At 43.9% G+C, this 20,640-nt stretch overlaps 1 protein-coding gene across 1 annotated transcript; it reads left to right on the forward strand.

Annotated features, from left to right (window-relative positions):
- Nucleotides 1-8,406: 8,406 nt before the first annotated feature.
- Nucleotides 8,407-20,630, forward strand: LOC128255399 (uncharacterized). The gene is given in 8 exon segments (XM_052984992.1): nucleotides 8,407-8,536; nucleotides 8,673-8,746; nucleotides 16,093-16,355; nucleotides 16,358-16,665; nucleotides 16,717-16,946; nucleotides 17,010-17,340; nucleotides 17,405-19,139; nucleotides 19,983-20,630. Coding segments are annotated over 6 exon segments (3,195 nt in total). The 5' UTR covers nucleotides 8,407-8,536; nucleotides 8,673-8,746; nucleotides 16,093-16,111; the 3' UTR covers nucleotides 20,330-20,630.
- Nucleotides 20,631-20,640: the final 10 nt, after the last annotated feature.

Here is a 20,640-nt window from a genome sequence, read left to right on the forward strand (position 1 = left end):
GCCGCTATTGGAACCCACGATTCCGAAGAGCTGCGAAACTTCAGCGGAGCGAGAGACACAGACACAGATACAACAAAAAAAGAACTCTTTAGTCGACCGTTAGATACCCGTTACTGAGCTAACAAATTTCAAAGTTTATGTACCCCCACAAAACAATCGCAGTTTAGATGGAGCCATCTGTTGAGCTGCATAGCCAGAAGGGCGCCAGAGAACTTAATTACTTTTTAACTTATAAATAATATTGATTTTAAAAATTTGTTGTTTTCTACCGATAGATATGACCGCAGCATTTCAAATCTCTTTAAAATAGACTAAGAGTATTAATTCAATACTAAATTATATAACCCCTTTACTTTTGTTTCATTTCTATACCCAAGAGTCTAAAACTGTAGCCTAAAGCCTTATTTTTAAACCACATAAGTTTTGTTTTGATACTTTCGTGGTATTATTGAGAAATGTTTCATACACAATAGTTTAAAATTCACAATAGTTTAGCTACTGTAACCATTTGTAACCATCAAAATTCTTGACTTTCATAAAAACGGACAGACGGACGGACAGGCTTGATCGCTTGATCCTGATCAATAATAAGTATACTTTATATGGTCGAATATACCCTTCTAATCTACGAGTAAGGGGTATGAAAACAGATACAGATACAGGCGGCAAAGAGCAAAGCACATGGCGAAAGCTACCGGGGATTTAAAAAATATGAGAGAGAGAGGGAGAGAGAAAGAGAGTGGCATACACTATTTAATACTGGAGAACACGTGGATGTAACCAGCGGCACACGCGCCATAGAACACACACAACTTTGTTTGGGTTATAAAATTGACCGAAAAAAGCTTCTCGATTTGCGAAAAACTATAGAGAGATGCATAGATAGAGAGAGATGGGAAGAGAGAGTGTGAAAGCTTATCACCGAACTGTAGCGTTATCAACTGTTGAGTTTACCTCGCGATTTAGTCTAAAAATAAATTTCCCACTTTATTTCGCTTGCTTTACACGGTTTTGCCTTTTTCACTTCCTGCTGTAAGCATACGCAAAATGCACAACTCTGAAAAATGAAACTCTACCGTTATTATCGAAAACTTTGGCATATCTTATCACTACCATATTCTGTTCCGCCATAATATACATACATACATACATCTCTCAGTTTTTCTTCGGTCTGCTATCTCTTTTTCCCAAAAGCTAATTGTGACTTCAACTCCAACTCCGAATTTAACTCCAAGTTAATGCGTGGGTGGGTTTTGTTTACGTTTTATTGGGTTTGTGGGTCAAAGTTAATGTTCATTCGTGAATGAATCGAGTGAACTTCAATCAGCCCACGATCGCAATTACGAATTTCTACGATCGTGCGTATGTATGCTATGAACAATTGTACATGTGTATGTACTATACCAAACGGAGTGGCGAAACATGTGTTTAATATCAATGTTAAATATTTGAGTTCGATTTTATCTTATCGCCCCATGGGCTCTCACATTCGTCGTGTTTGTTCTCGATGGGTTTTCGGGTGATATCACCCCTCTCAATGCTCAAGACCCTCTCGTGTCCAAAGCCCTTTGCTTATTTTACGCCAGAACCCGGCGTTGGGCGCTAATTAAACGGATTGCCATTTTCGTTCTATGGCAAAAAAAAATATGTGGGGGAAAAACAACATCATTATCTCACCATCCAAATATTCGCACTCGCACCCCTTAAACTTTTCTTTAATCGTTCAAAATTGAATGCCAGCAGCCAATTCGGGTGTTTGCTCACCTTTTGACCAGACGTTATGTGTTCGACTGAACGATACCCCACAAAAATAGTTTGGCTTTCAATGTCCTTTCTCTATTTCTTTGAAAAATAACTTCAATAATTAAAAAGATAATATTTAAAAAATGTATTTGTGATAATTTTTAAAAACCAACTTCAATATTTAATTGATTTGTGATCGAAATCGATACACTTCACTGTTTAAGTTTAAATAGATTAAGTTTTTGAGCATATTTTTATTTTCTATTGTTCTAAATAACAAACTGATATTGTTTTAGACGCCTTGTTTGTATACTGGGTATGCAGCTGATCGAAAAATTAACCGCCTGTTTTTAGAAAACGGATAAAAAGGCAACTACATTGCACGGGTGTCGGACTGTTGTTTATCTCAACCAAAATACCCGAAATACAGCCGATCCTCTCCAGCTCTCGTATACGTCAATCGATCGGAAGTGTCCAACTGGTGCCCCGACTGGCAAACTGATAAAATGTGTGAGAAGACTGAATGAATTTCTGTTTTGGCAATGGCCAAAATCTTAATTGCAAATCGTGCCAACTTTGGCAAGTAGCGAGCACTGACGTCAGAGTGGGACATCGTGGGCGATCGTGGGATATGGCTTGGCTATGGAGTTGGACAGACAATGTCTACGAGGGTCCGGTAATGACAGTCGGTAGATTGATCAGAACTGAAAGCTGAGCTAATAGAGAGGTTTGGGTTTAGCGGCGCCTTGTTCTACCGCCTGTTGGGGTGCTCTGTTTGTCTCAGGTTATTGTTTGTTTGGCCAACGGTCTATTTACCCACTAATTATATTACATATTCAGGCGGTTCCAGTGAAACCCTTGACTTGGATGGGGGCCCATGCGTCATGCAATCCATTGATTTAGCTGCCGCATGAACGATGGAAACACTCCACCAAAATTGGCTCTGTTCTCGATTAGATAGTCGTGATATTTATTAATAACATTAGCCCTCTCGCCTGACAAATATATCACTTCTCACCTCCAGCGGCAATCAGCTGGCAACTGGCGGAGAGTTATGCAATTTCCAGAAGCGGGCAGATTGTTTGTTTGGCGAGTGGGGGAAACCAAGCACTTCAAGGTTAAGGCGTTGGCTTTCCTGCTAAAATACATACTCCTGCAGCTGAGTCGGGTTCCGAGATCTCCAGTTTGTGGCACAGCGGAAACACTGTTTTCTTTGGTAGCGTTGACGTAATTGATTAGAGCACCTGACTAATTTCGTTTGTGGGGCTTTGCCTAGAGACAGCTTTGACAAGGCGATTAAAGTTAATTTTTGGGTAAATATTGATACGATATCTTCATTGTCGGTTGACGGTTGTATGCACTAACCATTAATTAGGACCCCAATGCAAAGGTTATATAATTCTTGGTGTGGAAAAGTTTCAATTTGCTTGCAAATTTGCAAATCTAATATTCCTTAGACCGTTTAAGTAGATGGAAAATCCCATCAAATGCGAAGTAATGCTACCCATTTGCCAGCCTGACCCACATCCATGAGATATATGGACTCCGTGGCGGGGTTTCGTTTTCATTGGCTCACTGACTGACTGACTGACTGACTGAGCAACTGACTGGGCCGACTAGAGTGTGCCACAATGGATCGTCGATCGAATGGCTCCAGCTTTTCCGGGGACCGAGTCTGAGGGGCAGGCAACTGGGCAACTGGGCTGCAATGAACCGGAAATTCACAATTAACCGTCAATCCCCCGCTCGAGCCGTGTGTTTCATAACCAACTGCATCTCCATTTGGAGTCGACGCCGTCGACGGGGGTGCAGTTGTAGTATTCGGATTCGAGTCGGAATCCAAATCAAAATCAAAATCGTATATGGAAATCGCACGTTCCGGCTCATTGGGCGCTGGACATTTATTTTCAGCCTAGGTGTAATTTTCAGATGCCTTCTTTGGCCCTCAGAAAATTGGATAAACAATGTGTACGAACACACGGCGTAGTGAGGCGGATGGGTATTTTAATTGTTTCTACGTGTTGTTCTACAAAGGCTTGTTCGGTTGTTGGCCGAAAAATTATTATATTATGATCTGGCAGCAACGTGATCACCCTTTCGGCTCGGATCGGATCAAACTGGTCGCCTTTATTTGGGGTCGCGGCGATTACAGTTACGCTGACTGGGAGAGTTCATTGGAGTCGGAACGTGGCCAAATATCTTTATGATATCATGTAAATGCAGTTGGGCTTAAATATAGATAACTGTAGTTTCACTTTTTCGGCTCGGCCCATTCTTAGAATGGAATGGGAACGGGGAATGGATGAGTGTAGTGGGGTTTTTGAACGTGACTGACGAGTTGGTCATTCGAGTACTTCTCGATTCATGTAGAACAAGTGAACTATTAAGGGGTTAATGGTTTTAAGGAGGTTAATATAATAAAATGTATTTAAGTTATGTATTTAATGTCTTGAGACTAAAAAAAATCCATACAAACTAAAGTTGTAAAATTGTATTTTATTATAATTGGGAGAGCCGCAAGCATTTCTAACCAGTTACTCACAAACCAAGCACTTCGAGGTCCCAATTTAAACCTCCCGGATAGTTTGACAAATGCCCATAACCCTGATTCATTACGCAAAGACTCTCTCCGGTCTTAATCATGCTGCTGCCTCAATAAACGATAAAGATTTTTCAGACTTAGCCCGCCGTTGCAAGTGCAACTGGGAAATGGCATTCGCAGGTGGTCGCTAATCAACGTAATCAACTTGCAACAAGCTCGTTAGGCGAGGCAGACGCAGTCACAGTCGCGACTCCAACTTCATGGTAATCAGGCTACCAAGTTCTAGCCAACTTTTAAGAGGGAACCGGGAGTGCGAAACCTGGTGGGACCTGGTGGAATCCAGCGAAGGCCGCTCTAACCAAATTGGTTGCGGTGCTCCCTCCCAATCTCTACAGAGAAAACAAATGAACGAGAAAAGGTGTGCCTTAAAATATTAAGATTATAAAACAACAATTTGTCTCTAAGTCGAATTTTCTATATCTAAAACTATGCTATTTTACATACAGTTTTGATTCCATGAGAACTGCTTTTTATCTTAAAATAAATTAGTCGCTCGCGTTTTTACTTCCAAAAGTCGACTTTTTCCAGGAAAAAATTTTATGAGCTCTTTAAATATTTAAATACGCTCATATAAATAACAAAAAGCTTATTATATTTAATTACGTTTAAATTAATAAATCAATATTTTATTTTTTTTTTAAAAGCTTCTGTGCATTTACCTATTCCGAGAATTTATGCTAAGTTTATATATTAAAAATAATTTAAATAAGCCATATATATCTATAAATTTTATAGTTCAATTTCATTAGTTTACTCTTTTTTCTTCCTACATACATTTACATATTAATTTATTAAATTAATTGAAATAATTTTTTCCAAATAGTTTTCAGTTATTTTTTAAGGACAAAAATAATTGGTTTTAAAATTTGTATCACCTTTTCTGCAGTACCTTTAGTCTGCAGATCTCTGAAAACTCTACATTTATAGTTCTCTCTGTAGGACAGGTTTGTCGAGGCTGTCAGCTCATTGTCTAGGCAGCTAGCCTGACTTTACCGTTGCAGCGACTCGAGCGTTTAGCTGGGTCAAGGTCAGCTCTAAAGATTGGGGTTCCTGGCCTATTCGCTGGCAGAATCCAGCCGAAGGATCGCTGCGATTGGGGCCTCCAGCAGCCGGCAGCCGGTGGTAACTGCTTGCGATGCCAGGCACGCACGCATCAAATGGTCCCCATTCAACGCCATCACCATCAGGCCTTCCCATCCATCGAGGCGATCCTGAAGATCGATCAGCGCCCAAGTGGCGGCGGTCGCTGCATTTGGTGCTGGCATTGCAAACTGCGTTCCTCATTGAATTTCGTTTCGTTTTCGATTTGCTTCGATATTATTCATGCCCAATGCAGTGGTGGAGGCCAAAAGGGGTTTGTGGCTTACCCTACAAACAATTTGACACACAATTAATACAGAACATTTTGTATTTTATATTTATTAACATAACTGAAGAGGCTCTTGAACTGTAAAAACATTTAATAAATATTTAATAAGCTATGGAAGGAGTTTAAATTATCCCTTTCGAAGCCACCTTCACTGCGCTCTTGATGCTGCAAAAAACGCGACGACCGTTAAACACAAAGCCGAGATTTTTCACAAGAAAATATTCATGTGAAGGCGAAAACTGCGCAGGCGCATGTTTTGTCAACTGGCAATCGGCTGACAAAAAGACATTCAGACATTCGGAGGCTAAGGCTGAAAACTCTGACGTTTGCGTGACAGCGGCAAGAGCAAACACTACAAATGCAACAACTGCTGCAACAACAAAAACAGCTTCCAGACACTGCTTTGACCAGTTACCAATTTTGGCAGCAAGACTTTCATTTAAACGCGTTACGATTTTGGCAGTTTGGGACCGCTCGTGCAAAAGGGTACATCTCCTCCTGTCCCGACAGAAAATGGGAACGCTTAGTAAGAGTACCAAATGGGATTTTCAAAGTTGAATATATTTTTAATATTCCTTCTAGTGTGGAAGGAAGTTTATTTGGTTTATTTTACTACTTAAATGTTTTCAACTCTTATAAGAAGTCGTGGACTAAAAAACGGCCAAGTATCATTTCCACATATTTTTTTGGCTAAGCAATTTATTGTTTAAAGACGAAGGTCTCGAGAATTAACGATTAAATCTCAATTTGTTTGACTGTTTATGTTTTTTGAATTAGAAAATTCTAAGCCTTGTCGATATTCACTGATTGTATTATTAATATTAATAAACGAATTCCCCCGATCTTGGACACCATATCCATTAGTTCTTTGGCCGGAAAATCGAAATCGAAAATCGACTTCACCTTATTTAAGCATTAAAATGGAACGGTCCCAGGAGCTTAACCAGAAAATCAAGGACCTTTGCATTTACGCCCATTTTGGGCTGCAACACGAGAAGGAGAAGGAGGTCGAGGACGGCATTTTCCGGGTTTTCAGCAACTGCAGATCAGTCCTGAGTTCAGCGGAATTTTCCAGGGAATGGAACAAAATGAAGGCTCTAGGAAGTGATCAGCTTCGAAAAGGCGTCTCCAGACGCAATAGAACTTATTGGGCAGGAATGGAATAGACAGATCCAGTTGACGGAGGAGAAGTTCAAGCTCGAAAAGATGAAGGATTTGATTTTGATGGTACTCTGGTCTTTGAATTTGCCAAGAAACTGACAACTGAAAGGCTGATGGGAAGCTAATTTTGAAAATTAATTCTTTAATTTTATTTTTGGAAGAAACCGCCGCTTTGAAAATTGTCATTTTGAAATCTTCTCACTTATTCGGTAAATTTTTTTCACTTTCGGTAAATTTTCTCACTTTTGATTCTACACAAATGTAAATTTCCGCCATCTAGTGGGAGCTAAGAAAAACAGGTTCTGTAGATTGTCATGTCGAAAGTAAGGTCACCAAAAAATATGCAAGTTTTGTTTCGGTTCGTGTTTCAGCTGTGTTCGCGGCCGTTAATCTATTGAGTTTTTCTATTTCATCAATTCCAGTGTAATTTTATTTTAAACGATTTGTTTTGTTGGTCTAATTGATAGTTTACAGTTTTAAAAATATCCTTTGAAAGCGGCAAAGTCGTATTTTAAAATGTTTGTTGTATATATCATTGTGAGAAGTTAACAGTGCACAGTGGGCCAGAAATCAATTTTTTTGGTCACTTCTTTCCCTGTACAGCTAGGAAGCTAAAATAAAGCTGACTATCTTCTTAAAATATTAATCTTTTTAACAAACTAAAAATATTATATAAAAAATTTTTTAAATATATTTTTATTCCAAACCAAAGTTGGAAAATATTTCTTATTTTTGCATATTTTATTTCTAAAAAAAAAAATAGAAACCGGATTCAGTTCATTTTAACACACACCACATCAAAAAAAGGTGTATGAACTTATAAAAATGCCATCTTTTGGTGTCCGAGTTTCCAATATTGGTAAAATAATTACGATCCTTCAGTGCATGCATTTGTGTATGTATACTTGTTCTCGTATTAGAAGAAATAAGCGTGTGATTTTGGTAGTTAATTGATCAAAAAACTTATTTTTAAAGGAATCACATCATTTCCACTTCAATTCTAAAGCAAAGTATCCCATTACGACAAGAGAATGATTTTTTAAAGTTTTTGTCGATATGTTATCAATAAGTAAAAAATCCAGATGTATAACATTTTTTACTTGACATTTCAATCAATTTCAATGACTTCACAAGAAATGGGATCAGCTAAGTATTCAATATTTTTCATAAGGTTTTTTCTCTTTATTCAATATTGTATGAAATTTTATCTTTAAAAATATACCAAAAAAAAAACCAAGCAATAAAATTCTTTGAATGTTGCCATAAATTAGCTTAATGTGTATTAAATACGGCCCCTTACTTATTTTATTTATTTTATCAAAAAAAAAAACGGACTTTTTGCAAAAACTCGGGCCTGCTGGCCCAGTGTAATCGATGATCTCTGCCAAACTCAATAGGACCGATATTTTGAAATCATCGATGATATCGATGTTGGCATCGAAAAGTCGAACAACGAAATGTTAGCGAAACGTCGAACTAACAGAGAAGACGGGTAAATATCGATCATCTCTGCCAAACATCGATAGGACCGATATTTTGAAAACATCGATATCATCGATGTTGGCACCGACGTTTCCCCACCTCTACTCATTTGAGTTTGAATCTTCAACAGGTGGAATACGCGCTAGAGTAGAAAGCGATCTTACGAGTCAACCGAATCGGTAAAGCAAAACAAGTTAGCGGAATTAACGGACGAGCACGTGATCTGCGTCGCCAGTCGTAAATTAACTATTGTGCCGAATCGAAGTCTTTAAGCCACCAGAGTGCCAATCGACTAAGTTTGTGTGTTTCTTTTAGCGATCAAAAATCAATATCTTGGATTACCTCGCTTCACTTAAAGACCAGTTGTCTGCAAGCAGACCGCTTATAAGGTGAGTTTTTGAGGATCAGACACTTCTGCATTTTGGATATCGTCTCGTATTGTATGTCTACTTCGTGGGTCGGAGTTCTGGAGTTTTGTGACTTGTAGAGGTTTATGGGTCGGGGGTTACGGGGTTTTAAAATGCAGTGCAAGCGAGGGATGGGATTTCGTCATGCTAGAGTGTGAGTTCGAGAGGGATAACACTAGCTGCACCCCTGCCACCAGCAGTTGTCTCGCTCTCTGAGCGTATCTTTCCGTCGTGTAAGTGTGTGTGTGCGGGTATCTGCTACCTGTGAATGTATCTTTACCTGCCATATCTCAAAAACATACCGAAACACACACACTGGCGACTGCCTGCAGCTGCTTTGTGTGTGTGTGTGTGTGTGCGAGTGGTATTTTGTGAGTATATTAGTGCTGTGGTGACATATAAATTTCAAACTTGAGTCGCAATTATCTTGATATTATTCTGCAGACTGGGCGATCATAATTTTGGCTTAAGCACTATCAGTCGAGTAGAGCCAAATAAATTCCTATTCCAATTACACTGAGCAAAACAAGCTTTTAAGCCCAGTTAAGGCAAATGCACTGGGAAAGTCATCGAAAACAGTCAGGGGAAAAAACAGTTAAGAGACAACGCGTTTGCTTTTCACAACACCACCAGGTAGATAAGATTACACCTGCATGAGTATTGGTGCTAACTTCTTGGCAGTGTGTGTGTGTGTGCGAGTACCGAAAAGGGGAAAAACGAGAGGGAAAGGGGTGCACAAACCGGTAATGCATTTACTCAAAAGAAGTCACCTTCATAACAAACTCAACGCTCTGCGGCTGCAAAAAGCACAACATGCTCAACTGTCACAGGCAGAGAGATAAATCTATATAGTTTAGGTCCGACCATGATCGAAGTTTGCATATACCACACACACTATATGTGGCAGATGGGCAAACAGAGTGTTGGAAAAGGCTGAGCTTTTTTTCCAGCTCTAAAGGTCGAACTAAATAGGTATTATGGGCATAGACATTCCATCGGTTCGTGTTTAATCGGCTTTGAGAGCTTCCTGTAGTATTGGCCAATTAATCACAGACCGAATTTCGATAGGAGCCACGAAAAATTCTCGAAAAATGTATTTATTTATCTTTCTATGCATAATTCAGAACCAGTTCCAATCGATTTTCAAATTTAATGTTCGCCTTTTAGTTTTATAACCATCTTCGCTGGCTGGCACGAAGCTGGAATTTAAATGAAATGTACACAGATCTGTGGGCCATAAACACACGTTCATTTGATTTTGAGGTGCGACTCGGTTTTCCAGACGTAATCGTAATCGTAATCGCCTATCCAGACGTTCAGAGGAGTGCACTGTGAATTCCTGGAAACCGATTTTGTATGCAAATTTCGCCTCAGCTCGAATTATTCTTGGGCAGGGCATTCGATCCGCCGCAGGATCAGCCGCACACAGTGTGTCGAGCTGTCGCCAGTCGGCTGATGAATACGACGGGGGGCATTATCTAATCGCCACATAAGCCGGTCCCACATAGGAAAGCAGGAACCTAGAAACCTATGAAAATAGGAACCCAAAGGCATTCGTTTACACAGATAAAGAGCCCAAAGCAAACACGGGCCAGTTGAGACTTTGACTCGCTCCACTGCGAGTTAATGAGGTCACAGCACTCTCCGCTCTAGCTGATTTCATGGCTGGTAATTGGCCCGGAGGTAGTGGCTCCGCTCCGAGTACCAGTTCGTTTTTTTTTGGACGTAGCACTACGTAGTGCTACGTAGGGAGGGCAAATTATGAATACTTAAACACATCTTTTATGGACAGCCGGAGCTGAGCTTTAAGTGCCCAGCCAAACATTTGCCAACCAGCGACTTAACAATCTGGGTGTGTGTGTGTGTGTGTGTGTGGGTAAACTTGGTCTAGAGAGCCGTGTCTTGCACAGAAGCTAAGTGTCGGCACATGCGGCGTATGCGCAATATCACTGCTTTGCTCTGGCTCACTTAGAAGTTTGTATATGGCACATGATCGCCATGCGAAAACAGCGAAAAGCAAACTATTTTCGAGCGATTTAACGATCCAGGTTGCTTTTTGTTTTAACAGCCGCCTGGCCAACAATGATGTCATTTGAATGGGATTCGGACGGCTCGAGGGAAAGCCAAATGCAATTCTCACTGGAAGCTTTTTCACTGCCCAATTGAGCATGACGCCCGCCTCGCATATTTCGCACCCACATTGCGTTGACATTTTACCTTCACCCTGAATCTAATCGATCAAGCCTGACAGTCAGACAGTCAGACAGTCAGACAGAGAGCATTAATCAGTTTCTGCCATAAAACATTAGTCATCCATCGATGGTCCCACCAAAAAGCAGCTGACAAATGAAGCAATGTTTTGGCTCTATTCTCGGCTGCCACTTTCTCCGCCTTGGCAATTGTATCGGATGCTAAACCTCTTTGCGGGATCGCCTTGACTTGCCTTGCCTTGCCTTGCTCTGGTCTGGTCTGGCCATAACTCAAGATCTCCGCTCCAGCCTAAGCCGATTTCACAGCCTCAAAGTTTGGGTTCAGGGTCTCGGTTTGGGCTTGGATCGCTACCCATTGCCTGGGCTAATGAAATGCAGACACACTTGGCTGAGAGTGAATCAGAGGAGTGCGCTTACGTGCCATGCAAGCCGTTGGCGGCTCGGAATGCGGCTTGGAACGTGGCCAACTTACATTGGTGAAGGCCCAGTTGTAGGCATTTCAACCCTTAATTACGCGATAAATGGATGCAGTAACACGACCCACACAACGCGAACATGAAGATTGTTTTACCACTCGAGAGTTGCCAGTTATATTGACTCTGACCATTTCCGGAATAACAATGAATAACAGGTACAAAAATTTCAAGATAGCAGCCTCCAAGAAATTGCTTATCAACATTGGTGTTTGTTTGCATTGGTACACTTTACTTTACTTGAGGTCATTCAAATATGATATGAGCGCTATTTTTTAGTATTTCAAAACAAGTCGCTCACATCGAAGTAAAAATACTTAATCATATCAATGCATATTTTATATTTTCAATAAGTTTCTTCTGCATTTTCCGAAAAAGTCAAAAAACTAGATTAATATTTTTCCCCTGGCCTCATGAAGCAAACCCAAAGTGTGTTTGTTGATACCCAAGGTGACAGTTGAGATCAGTGTGCCGCTCAATACTCGATGTGGTGGGTGCTTAGCACTCGACACTTAATAAATATATTGATGGCTCAACGGGTTGACAATTCCAGGCATTCGTCTCTAGGAACGCTCGTTCGACCGATAACCAATACGTGATGGCAAAACGCCTTTGTTGTTGAAAACAAAGCCTCGTTCGAGTGCAAAGTTTAGTGCAAAAAGGTCGGAACACAATGTGTTTTGAAAACTCACACTTGGGTGGGTAAACAAATCAGGTTTCCTCGTCGACCACACACGCTACAATGAAAAGCGCTTTTCAGCTGGCTTCTAGATCCGAGCTCCAAGCTATCCAGCTATCCAGCTATCCAGCACTTCAAATGTCGGAAGCTGGAGCCGAGATGCGAAAAGCGGTACAGATAACGCTAATGAACCGCCCCCGCCGGTGAAAGCCGGTTTCTCATTTGTACCGCCTCCTTAAGTTCTTAATTTATGCCCCGCTTCCTGCTTTCGGCATCAGGGCTATATATATACACCCGATACACCCGATGATAATGGAATCCCGATCCGAACAAAGGGCAATTGCAGGCGAGGAAGCGGGCATAAAAATCAGATCCGAATGGCTGAAATCAATTTATGGCAGTTTAAATAACTACATTTTGGCGCAGGGGACTTCCCTCAGATAACAGCAAAATGCATTTCAATCAGCTGGCATACTGAAATTTTAATTCCGTTCGATCAAAAGGTATTATTTGAAGATAAGGTTCAGTTAAGCAATGTGGTTTCCTGCATAAGAAATTGCAGCTGCTGCAAAATTGTTTCCTGACCACCAAGAAATTCCAAGAAATGTTTCAATAAGCGACCTTCTAGATTAGCTTTACAACTTTCTATAATCTAAAAGTGCCGATTGTTGCGAATAGTATTGTCTATGGTTTTATTTTGTGCCTAGACAATGTTAAGTGCTTCTGCGATTAAACTGCTTACGTAAATGTACCGACTTTACTGTGATTCTGAAAGCGCACATTCTGTGCAGAGAGTTCAAGCAACTCGAACGTGACACAATCGGTTATTATATAGAAATTCGCTTTGGAAATGTTTATAGTTTGTAGTTTGAGCCAATTGAAATGGCTTTTAGCAAGAATTTTTTCGTAACTCGTAAAGTCATCTGCCTGACTTTTGGCTGTTGGCTGTTTGGCTGCCACCGAGCCAACTTGGCCAAGACAGCTGCTCCGAGTGGCAATTTGCAGCCGAAAAACCAGTCTGGCCATCTTTCAGAGCCAACAGTTTCCCCCTTTTTTTTTTTTTAACTGACTGCGTGTGCATGTGTGTGTGGTCAAATGTCGGCGTTTTTTATACTTTTGTGTATAAATATTTTTATGTGCACGCCTTGGGCAATTTCGTCCATTGTACTGGCTTGGCTGCAAAAATTAACGTTGCACAAATTATGTATATGCCGGAATGGTCTAATACACTGGGGAAATTCAATCCCTGAACAGTTGGCCAGCGGTGTGTGTGTTTTTCGAGCAGAACGTAATGATCGTAAATCGCCATCAAACTCGTGATGCTAATGAATCGGTCAACAAAAGTTTGACGCTGTCGTGATCGGCAGATTTACTGCCAAATGAAGGCATCACCTGTGGTATTTCCGTTCAGCCAGTCCATCCCATGGATCGATATCCCTAAAACGAACAGCAGAGATCCCAAAAAAAAAGAAGGAATGCCATATTCTACCTACACGTCCGCTCCTCTCGTTTCACTTCCTGTTAACGCCAGCTATTTTTACCCAGACAGCTCAATCATTATCCACCCACGCTCACAGACATATTATTTTATTTATTTATTTGATCGCATTGTTTTGGGTATTTCTGGGTATTTGCCAGAGACAATTCTGAGCTTCTCTTAAGACGGAGTCAAGGCGAAACTACCTGGGTTCATTAGCTGACCTCCGGACTCCGAAGGAATGCAGTGCCCGCTCTTTTTTTTTGGGGAACACAATTTATAGCATTGGCTGGCCAGGGGTCGCACCCAGTTCCAATTTCCGACACAGTTCGATAACCAGGCCCCATCTGCCATCCAAATGCACATGCCTTCTTCTGGGTAATCCGATACTGAAATGAGGGATCCCTCATGGGTAAAGTCGATCGGTCTAATCTGTTGACAAAGTCGACCACATGTGAACCAGTTGATAACACCGAAAAGCAGCCACATTAAGCTCTAAAATATAGTAATAAATTAATGCTTTACAGGGGTTTGCGTTTTCAACAAAACTTAGTTTGTATCACGATTCCAAATCAGTTGGATACTCGATACTCGGTCGAAGTGTGCCTATAAATTCTGAGCAAAACGCTCCAATCTGTTTCCGTATTGGGTTACGTCGAGTGCAGGGCCATTAAGTCGAGATTCGGGGTCTAACTCGATCGAATGTCAAAGTGTTCTAGAAAGCATTTCCCCCTTTGCCAAGAGTTAATTAGATGCACGACACCACAATGCACTTAGATATTTATTTATTATTAGATCGTGGGGCGGAGAGATCGAATATATCCCGACTAGCGCTAATCTATACAGCTGTTGATAGCCGCAGCAATATGATGAATTGGCTGACTCACGAGTTTACGAATTTCCGAGTGGAAAACGTATTTGCATAAATGTACAAGTATGGCCAGCAGTGCCAGTGCCAGTGCCTTAGCCATAGCCAGTTACCGGTTTCTCTCTAAACTTGAACAACACAACACACAACACCGCTCCAAGCACACACACAGCGACTGCCGTCGAATAGCCCAGTTCATGCGGACATCTGTGTACACTGTGCACACATATCGCCGCAATGACAGAAATGGAATTAATTATGGTCGGAGTGTCGGCGGCGCCTTGGCCCAAGCCAAAGCCAAGCCAAAGCCAACCCCAAGCCAACTTAAAGCCAAGCCAAAGCCAATTCAAAGCCAGGCCAAATACAAGCCAAAAAAACGCTCTTTCGTGACTCGATGAAATGCTAGCCAAAAAGACCTAAACACGTTTAATGCGGTCTCGCGACTGCAGACTGCAGTTTTCCCTTCAGCTCCGCCAGTCAACTTGACACCCACTCACAACTTAAAGCTGGCTAAGCGGTTTTCCGTTTTCCAGACTCTAATGAAATGCTCCAACATACGATATTGGCTGGCTAAATGCGATCTATTCTGGCCGCCTTAACTGCGCACTTTGCATTCACTGGCGGTCTAGGGTCTCCGATCTCCGATCTCGGATCTCATATCTCGGATCGCGATCCCGGGTCGTTTGCCTGGTTACAAAAATGAATACCCAAAGCTCTTTGTTTACCGCCACGGTCTCGAAATATGTGTTTGTTTTGCCATGAAAACGAAGGCGAATGCAAACGCAAACGCAAACACAGGCGGGTTTTCGAAAAAAAAGGGGCATCCTCCACATCGAATGGCTGGAAAATGCATGCCGAAGGTGGACAGTTGCATAAGTTTGGAACTTGGAATGTCTTAGAACCAGTGAGCTGGCAAACAAGTTCTTAATTGGCGTCAAGGAACGCTGCGTGGGGATTCCCCGTGGCCGAATCGCTTCAGAAGTCGAGCGTGATTACCCAATCGTTTTGTTAGCCGCTTGTCTTTTAATCAAAAGGGCCAACAAAACCAGCGGAAAGTCAAATAAACAAGCCAGCTGACGACAGACAAACTCGAATTGAGAGCGAACCAAGTCAGCATTTTGTGTATCTGATCGAGTGTGGCAACTGGCCGATGTGCATTTTTTGGGGAATGTACTTCCCATTGCGGATCTGGTCGAAAGTGCCAACTGCTTTCGCCAGGTTCTGAGTAACGAGTTGAAAATACGCGTTTAATCATTGGCGCAAATGCAAAACAATTGCCATTAAACGATAAGCAAACAATTGGGAAATTCGTGGACTCAACTTGGTGTACCGACTAAATTAGCATGGTCAATGATGTCAGCCCTCCGGGTGGCAAAGTGCTAATCACTTTGCCAAGCAGATCAGTAATTTTTGGGGGAATTGGCTGACACAGCCATGACTACAGCCACTTCCCCCGAATGTGGTTGATTCAATAAACGCATATCTGCTTATCTGGCTCCGCCAATTGGCGATAAGATAGGCTAGCTCTGGCTCTGGCTCCACTGGGTGTGGGTCGTCTGTTGGTTTCAATTTCTCCGAGGTGAAGCCACCACTGTACAACTACAACTCGCTTCCATTTCAGTTTGCCCATCCCAAGGAGAATGGGTCGCCAGTCGACTTGCAGGCTGCTCCTGCTGTTGGCCTTCAGCCTGGCCCTCATCCATGCCGGCCATTCGAGCACCGTGAGCCCCAAAATCAAATACATCCACGATGATCTGACGGAGAACGAGCTAAACTCCGGCGAGGAGGTGAGTGCCGCCGAGAGTCTGCCCAAGATCTCCACGCCCAAGGTCAAGGAGCTGCCGGTGGAGACGACCACCAAGAGCGCAGAGAAGACCAAGACCACCGAAAGAGCCTCAGCGAGGAGGCGCTCAAGGATCTCTTGGAGGCGGCCAGGCACAGCCAAGCGTTGGCCGAAGATCCGCACTTCAACAAGATGATCAACGCCACCTCCTCCTCCACCTCCTCCTCCTCCGCCTCCACGCCCAAGGCAAAGAACTCCACCGACGGCGAGGAGAACTACGACTACTACACCTACGACGATGACTACTCCTACTTCGACGAGGACAAGGAGACAACCCCCTCGACGCCCAAGAAGGGCAAGGCCAAGCCCAAGCTGCAGCCCATCGTGGACGCCGCCTCCTCGAAGCCAAAGGTACTCCTCAGATCGATATATTTTTACAATATTTAATACAATCCTCCTTAGGCCAAGACCAGCGAGCAAAAGACCAAGGATAAAACCAATGATATCGACAGCGACTCCCAGTACGATTACGAGGAGGACATGGATGAGGATGACGATGAGGAGGACGACGATGCCTCCGACGATCTCCTGACCGACGATGAGCAGGTGGAGTTCAGCGAGGATGTGCCCTGCCCGCGATTCTGCCATTGTGCCCGGAATGTCAACAGCTATTTGGTGGCCACCTGCAGCAGGTTTGTCCACCAGAAACCCCTTGATCCTCTAAGACTATGACTAACCCTTCAAATATCTTGCAGACTGGACATGGGCATCCAGAAGTTCGGCTCGGACATCACGGACTTGGTGGTGACCAATGTGGGTCCCAAGTACCCCATCCTGATGGGCCCCAACTTCTTCCTGAACCTGGGCCTCAAGAACGTGGCCTCGATCAAGATCGCCAACTGCACCCTGGAGTACCTGCACGCCGAGGCCTTCCACGGCCTGACCGAGCTGTACGCGGTTAATCTGACGGACGTGGGCCTGGCCATCATCAATCCGGACACCTTTGTGGGCAACAAGAAGCTGCGCATGCTGACCATCTCTGGTAATGACCTGAGCATCATGTCCAGCGTTCACTATCTGCTGAAGGTGGGTTTTGCCATTTGGATTATCCCCTGCTAAGTAATGACTGATTACACTTGTTTTGTTGCAGTCTTCCAGCATTGAGGAGCTGGACTTCTCGCGCAACAACCTCATAGAGCTGAACCCCAAGGCCTTCTCGCAGCTCTCGAACATCGTGTACATCAATCTGAGCCAGAACAGCCTAAAGAAGCTGCCCGAGAAGGCGTTCGAGAACGTGACCCTGCTGGAGGAACTGGACCTGTCCTACAACTCGCTGACAGAGCTGCCACGTGAGATCTTCAACGGCACCACGCTGTCCATTCTGCACCTGAAGTACAACACATTCGGTGGCGACCTGCACTTCGGCACCAGAGATCTGCAGCAGCTGGACCTGAGCTTCAATGCGATCGTCCAGGTTCACCACAGCATGTTCGACAGGATGCCCGGCCTGACCAGCCTGAACCTCAAGGGCAACGGCATCAAGAAGATCCAGCCAGACTCGTTCCTCACGCTGAAGAGCCTGCGCCACATCGATCTGTCCATCAACGAGCTGGACCAGATCTCGGGCATGCTGTTCTTCAAGAACTCCGAGCTCGATGTGATCCGGCTGAACGACAATCCCCGCCTGAGCCAGCTGCCCACCGACGGTTTCCTGAGCTACAGTGGCGAGTTCACCGTCTACTACCTGGACATCTCGAACTGCGCCATCGGACCGCTGGGCCACAAGGCCTTCGCCACGATGCCGCACCTGACCACTTTGAAGCTGGCCTGGAACAACATCAACCACCTGCCGCGCGAGGTGTTCGCCGGACTGAGCAAGCTAATCGATCTGGATCTGAGCAACAACCTGATTCCCCGCATGGACGACCAGATCTTCGAGGACAACGGAGAGCTGACCAAGCTCAGTCTGGCCGGCAATCCCATCAGCCGCCTATCCGTGCGTCTCTTCCAGCCGCTGCACCAGCTGCGCTCCCTGGACGTCAACGATTGCGAGCTGACTGCCCTGATCTCCGACCGCCAGGTGGGCCAGGGCTACAAGGTCTTCGACAGCCTGCGCAGCTTCAATGCCTCCGGCAATCTGATCAAGAAGATCTCCTCGGAGGACGTGAGGGGATTCAAGAACCTGCGCTCCCTGGACATCACCAACAATCCGCTGAAGTGCACGCGCGACTTCCAGGACTTCATCAGCTATGTCACCCTGCAGATGCAGATGACGCCCAAGCGGCTGCCGGTGCTGGCCAATCTGGAGGACGACGCCACCATTGTGGAGCTGGAGAACCAGGCGCAGGCCGGATGGGCCAATCTGGCCCACGAGGTGTGCAAGCACGCCGAGGGATCCGATCTGCTGGACGAGAAGAAGGCCGACAGCGCCGTGGCCAAGCTGGAGAAGCGGCTGAAGGAGAGCGAGAAGAAACTGGACGAGGACGAGGCGAAGCTGCTCAGTGTCCTGGACAAGAGTGTGCTGGACAAGAGTCGGCTGAGCAGCATGCAGAAGATCATGAAGGGATCGCTTGCGGCCAACACCGAAGCCCACAAGCCGGCGGAGGACAGTGCCGAGGAGAACCTCAACCACGGCGGTGAGGACAAGGACGAGGACAGCAGCGACTACGACAGCGACGAGGACGACGACGAGGATGACGACGAGGAGGACGACGACGATGACGAGCGCTTCGAGGAGGAGCGCAAGAAGGGCAAAGCCAAGGGCGAGTCCGACAAGGCCTTCGACACGTTTGTGAACAAGGAGCTGAAGCCCGTGCTGAAGGACGAGGGCGTCAAGGCGGAGGAAGTGGACATGTCCGAGGAGACGCGCGACGAGTTCCTCTTGGGTGAGTTGTGCCTCATAGAAGAACATAGTTTCAGAAATGGGTTTCATCAAGAAAAAGAAGCTATGTTGATTTTCCGACGAATTTTCGATTGTTTCTATGATAGCGTAGTACGATTTTAAAACTAAAAACTCAATTCTGAAATAGCAAAACATAATAGTCCGATCCCATCCGTTTCGACTCTAAAACTACCTGCAACAGAAGGAAGTATTTTTGGAAATTCTCATCCAAAAAGCATTAAAACTAAGGAAGTAGTTTGCGTAGAAACAGACGGACAAGAATATATATACTTTATTGGGTTGGAAGTGTCATCTTCACTTATTTGCAAATTTATAAAAATGCGTTTTAGAAATGGGTTTAAAATTGAGTTTCAGAAACGAGATCCAGAAACGAGATTTCAAAAACCAGTTTCAGCTATAAGTTGTTGTATTGAGTTTGATCATTAAGTTTTTGAAAAGAGTTTCAGAAACGAGTTTTAGAAATGAGTTAAAGAAACGAGTTTCCTAAATGAGTTTAAGCTATGAGTTTCAGAAATGAGATCCAGAATCCAGTTTCAGAAATGAGTTTCAAAAAAAAGTTTCAGTTTTGAGTTATGAAGTCAATTTCAGAAGTCAGTTAAAGAAATGAGTTTCAGTAAATATTTACCGAAATGAGTATCAAAAAATGAATTTAAACAATGAATTCAAAAAATGAGTTTCAGAAGTCAGTTTCAGAAATGAGTTTCAGTAAATATTTACCGAAATGAGTTTCAAAAAATGAGTTTAAACAATGAATTCAAAAAATGAGTGTCAGAAATGAGTTTGGGAAACGATAAGACTAATACCATTCCCACCCATTCCTTTGCAGGTAAACTTGGCTTTGACAGCGAGAGCGAGGAATCGGATGAGTACAACGAGAAGATGATCTTCCGCGGCCAACTGTCCTACGACGTGGCCGTGCCCCTGATCATCGTGTCCTTCTGCCTGCTGATGATCGTGCTGTCCATCGCCCGGGTGATCTATGTGGTGCTGCGCAAGCGCGGCGAGCGCTATCGCATGGCCCTGATGGCCTCCAAGAACTCGTTCGTGTACCAGAAGCTCAGCGAGGACATCGTGAAGCCAACCAGCAGCAGCAGCAGCAGCAAGGAGCAGAAGGAGCCCAAGCACCTCAAGCAGCCCAAGGTGCACCGGTATGCGCCCATCAACCAGGTCTAAGTCCGCCCCAGAGCCAGAGCAGTTCCGGGCCGGACTTCGCGGAAGTCGAACGAGTTGCGCTGTTTTTCTAATTTATAAGTTTATTGATAGTTGAACAAGTGGAAATCGCATCAGACAATTGACTACACACAAGCACAAGCAGTAGCAGTAGCAGAAGCATGAAGATTGAAGATTGAAAAGAAACAGGAGGAGGCACTCGTTGCGGAGCAGTAGCTGGCAGTTAAAAGTATTAGCGAAAGTGCGAGCAAACAAAGCAACAACTGAGAAATACTTGAATCCAAATAAGAGAGAAAGAGAGAGAGACGAGAGAG

This window comes from Drosophila gunungcola, assembly GCF_025200985.1.
Source record: "Drosophila gunungcola strain Sukarami chromosome 2R unlocalized genomic scaffold, Dgunungcola_SK_2 000011F, whole genome shotgun sequence".
Lineage (NCBI taxonomy): Eukaryota > Metazoa > Arthropoda > Insecta > Diptera > Drosophilidae > Drosophila > Drosophila gunungcola.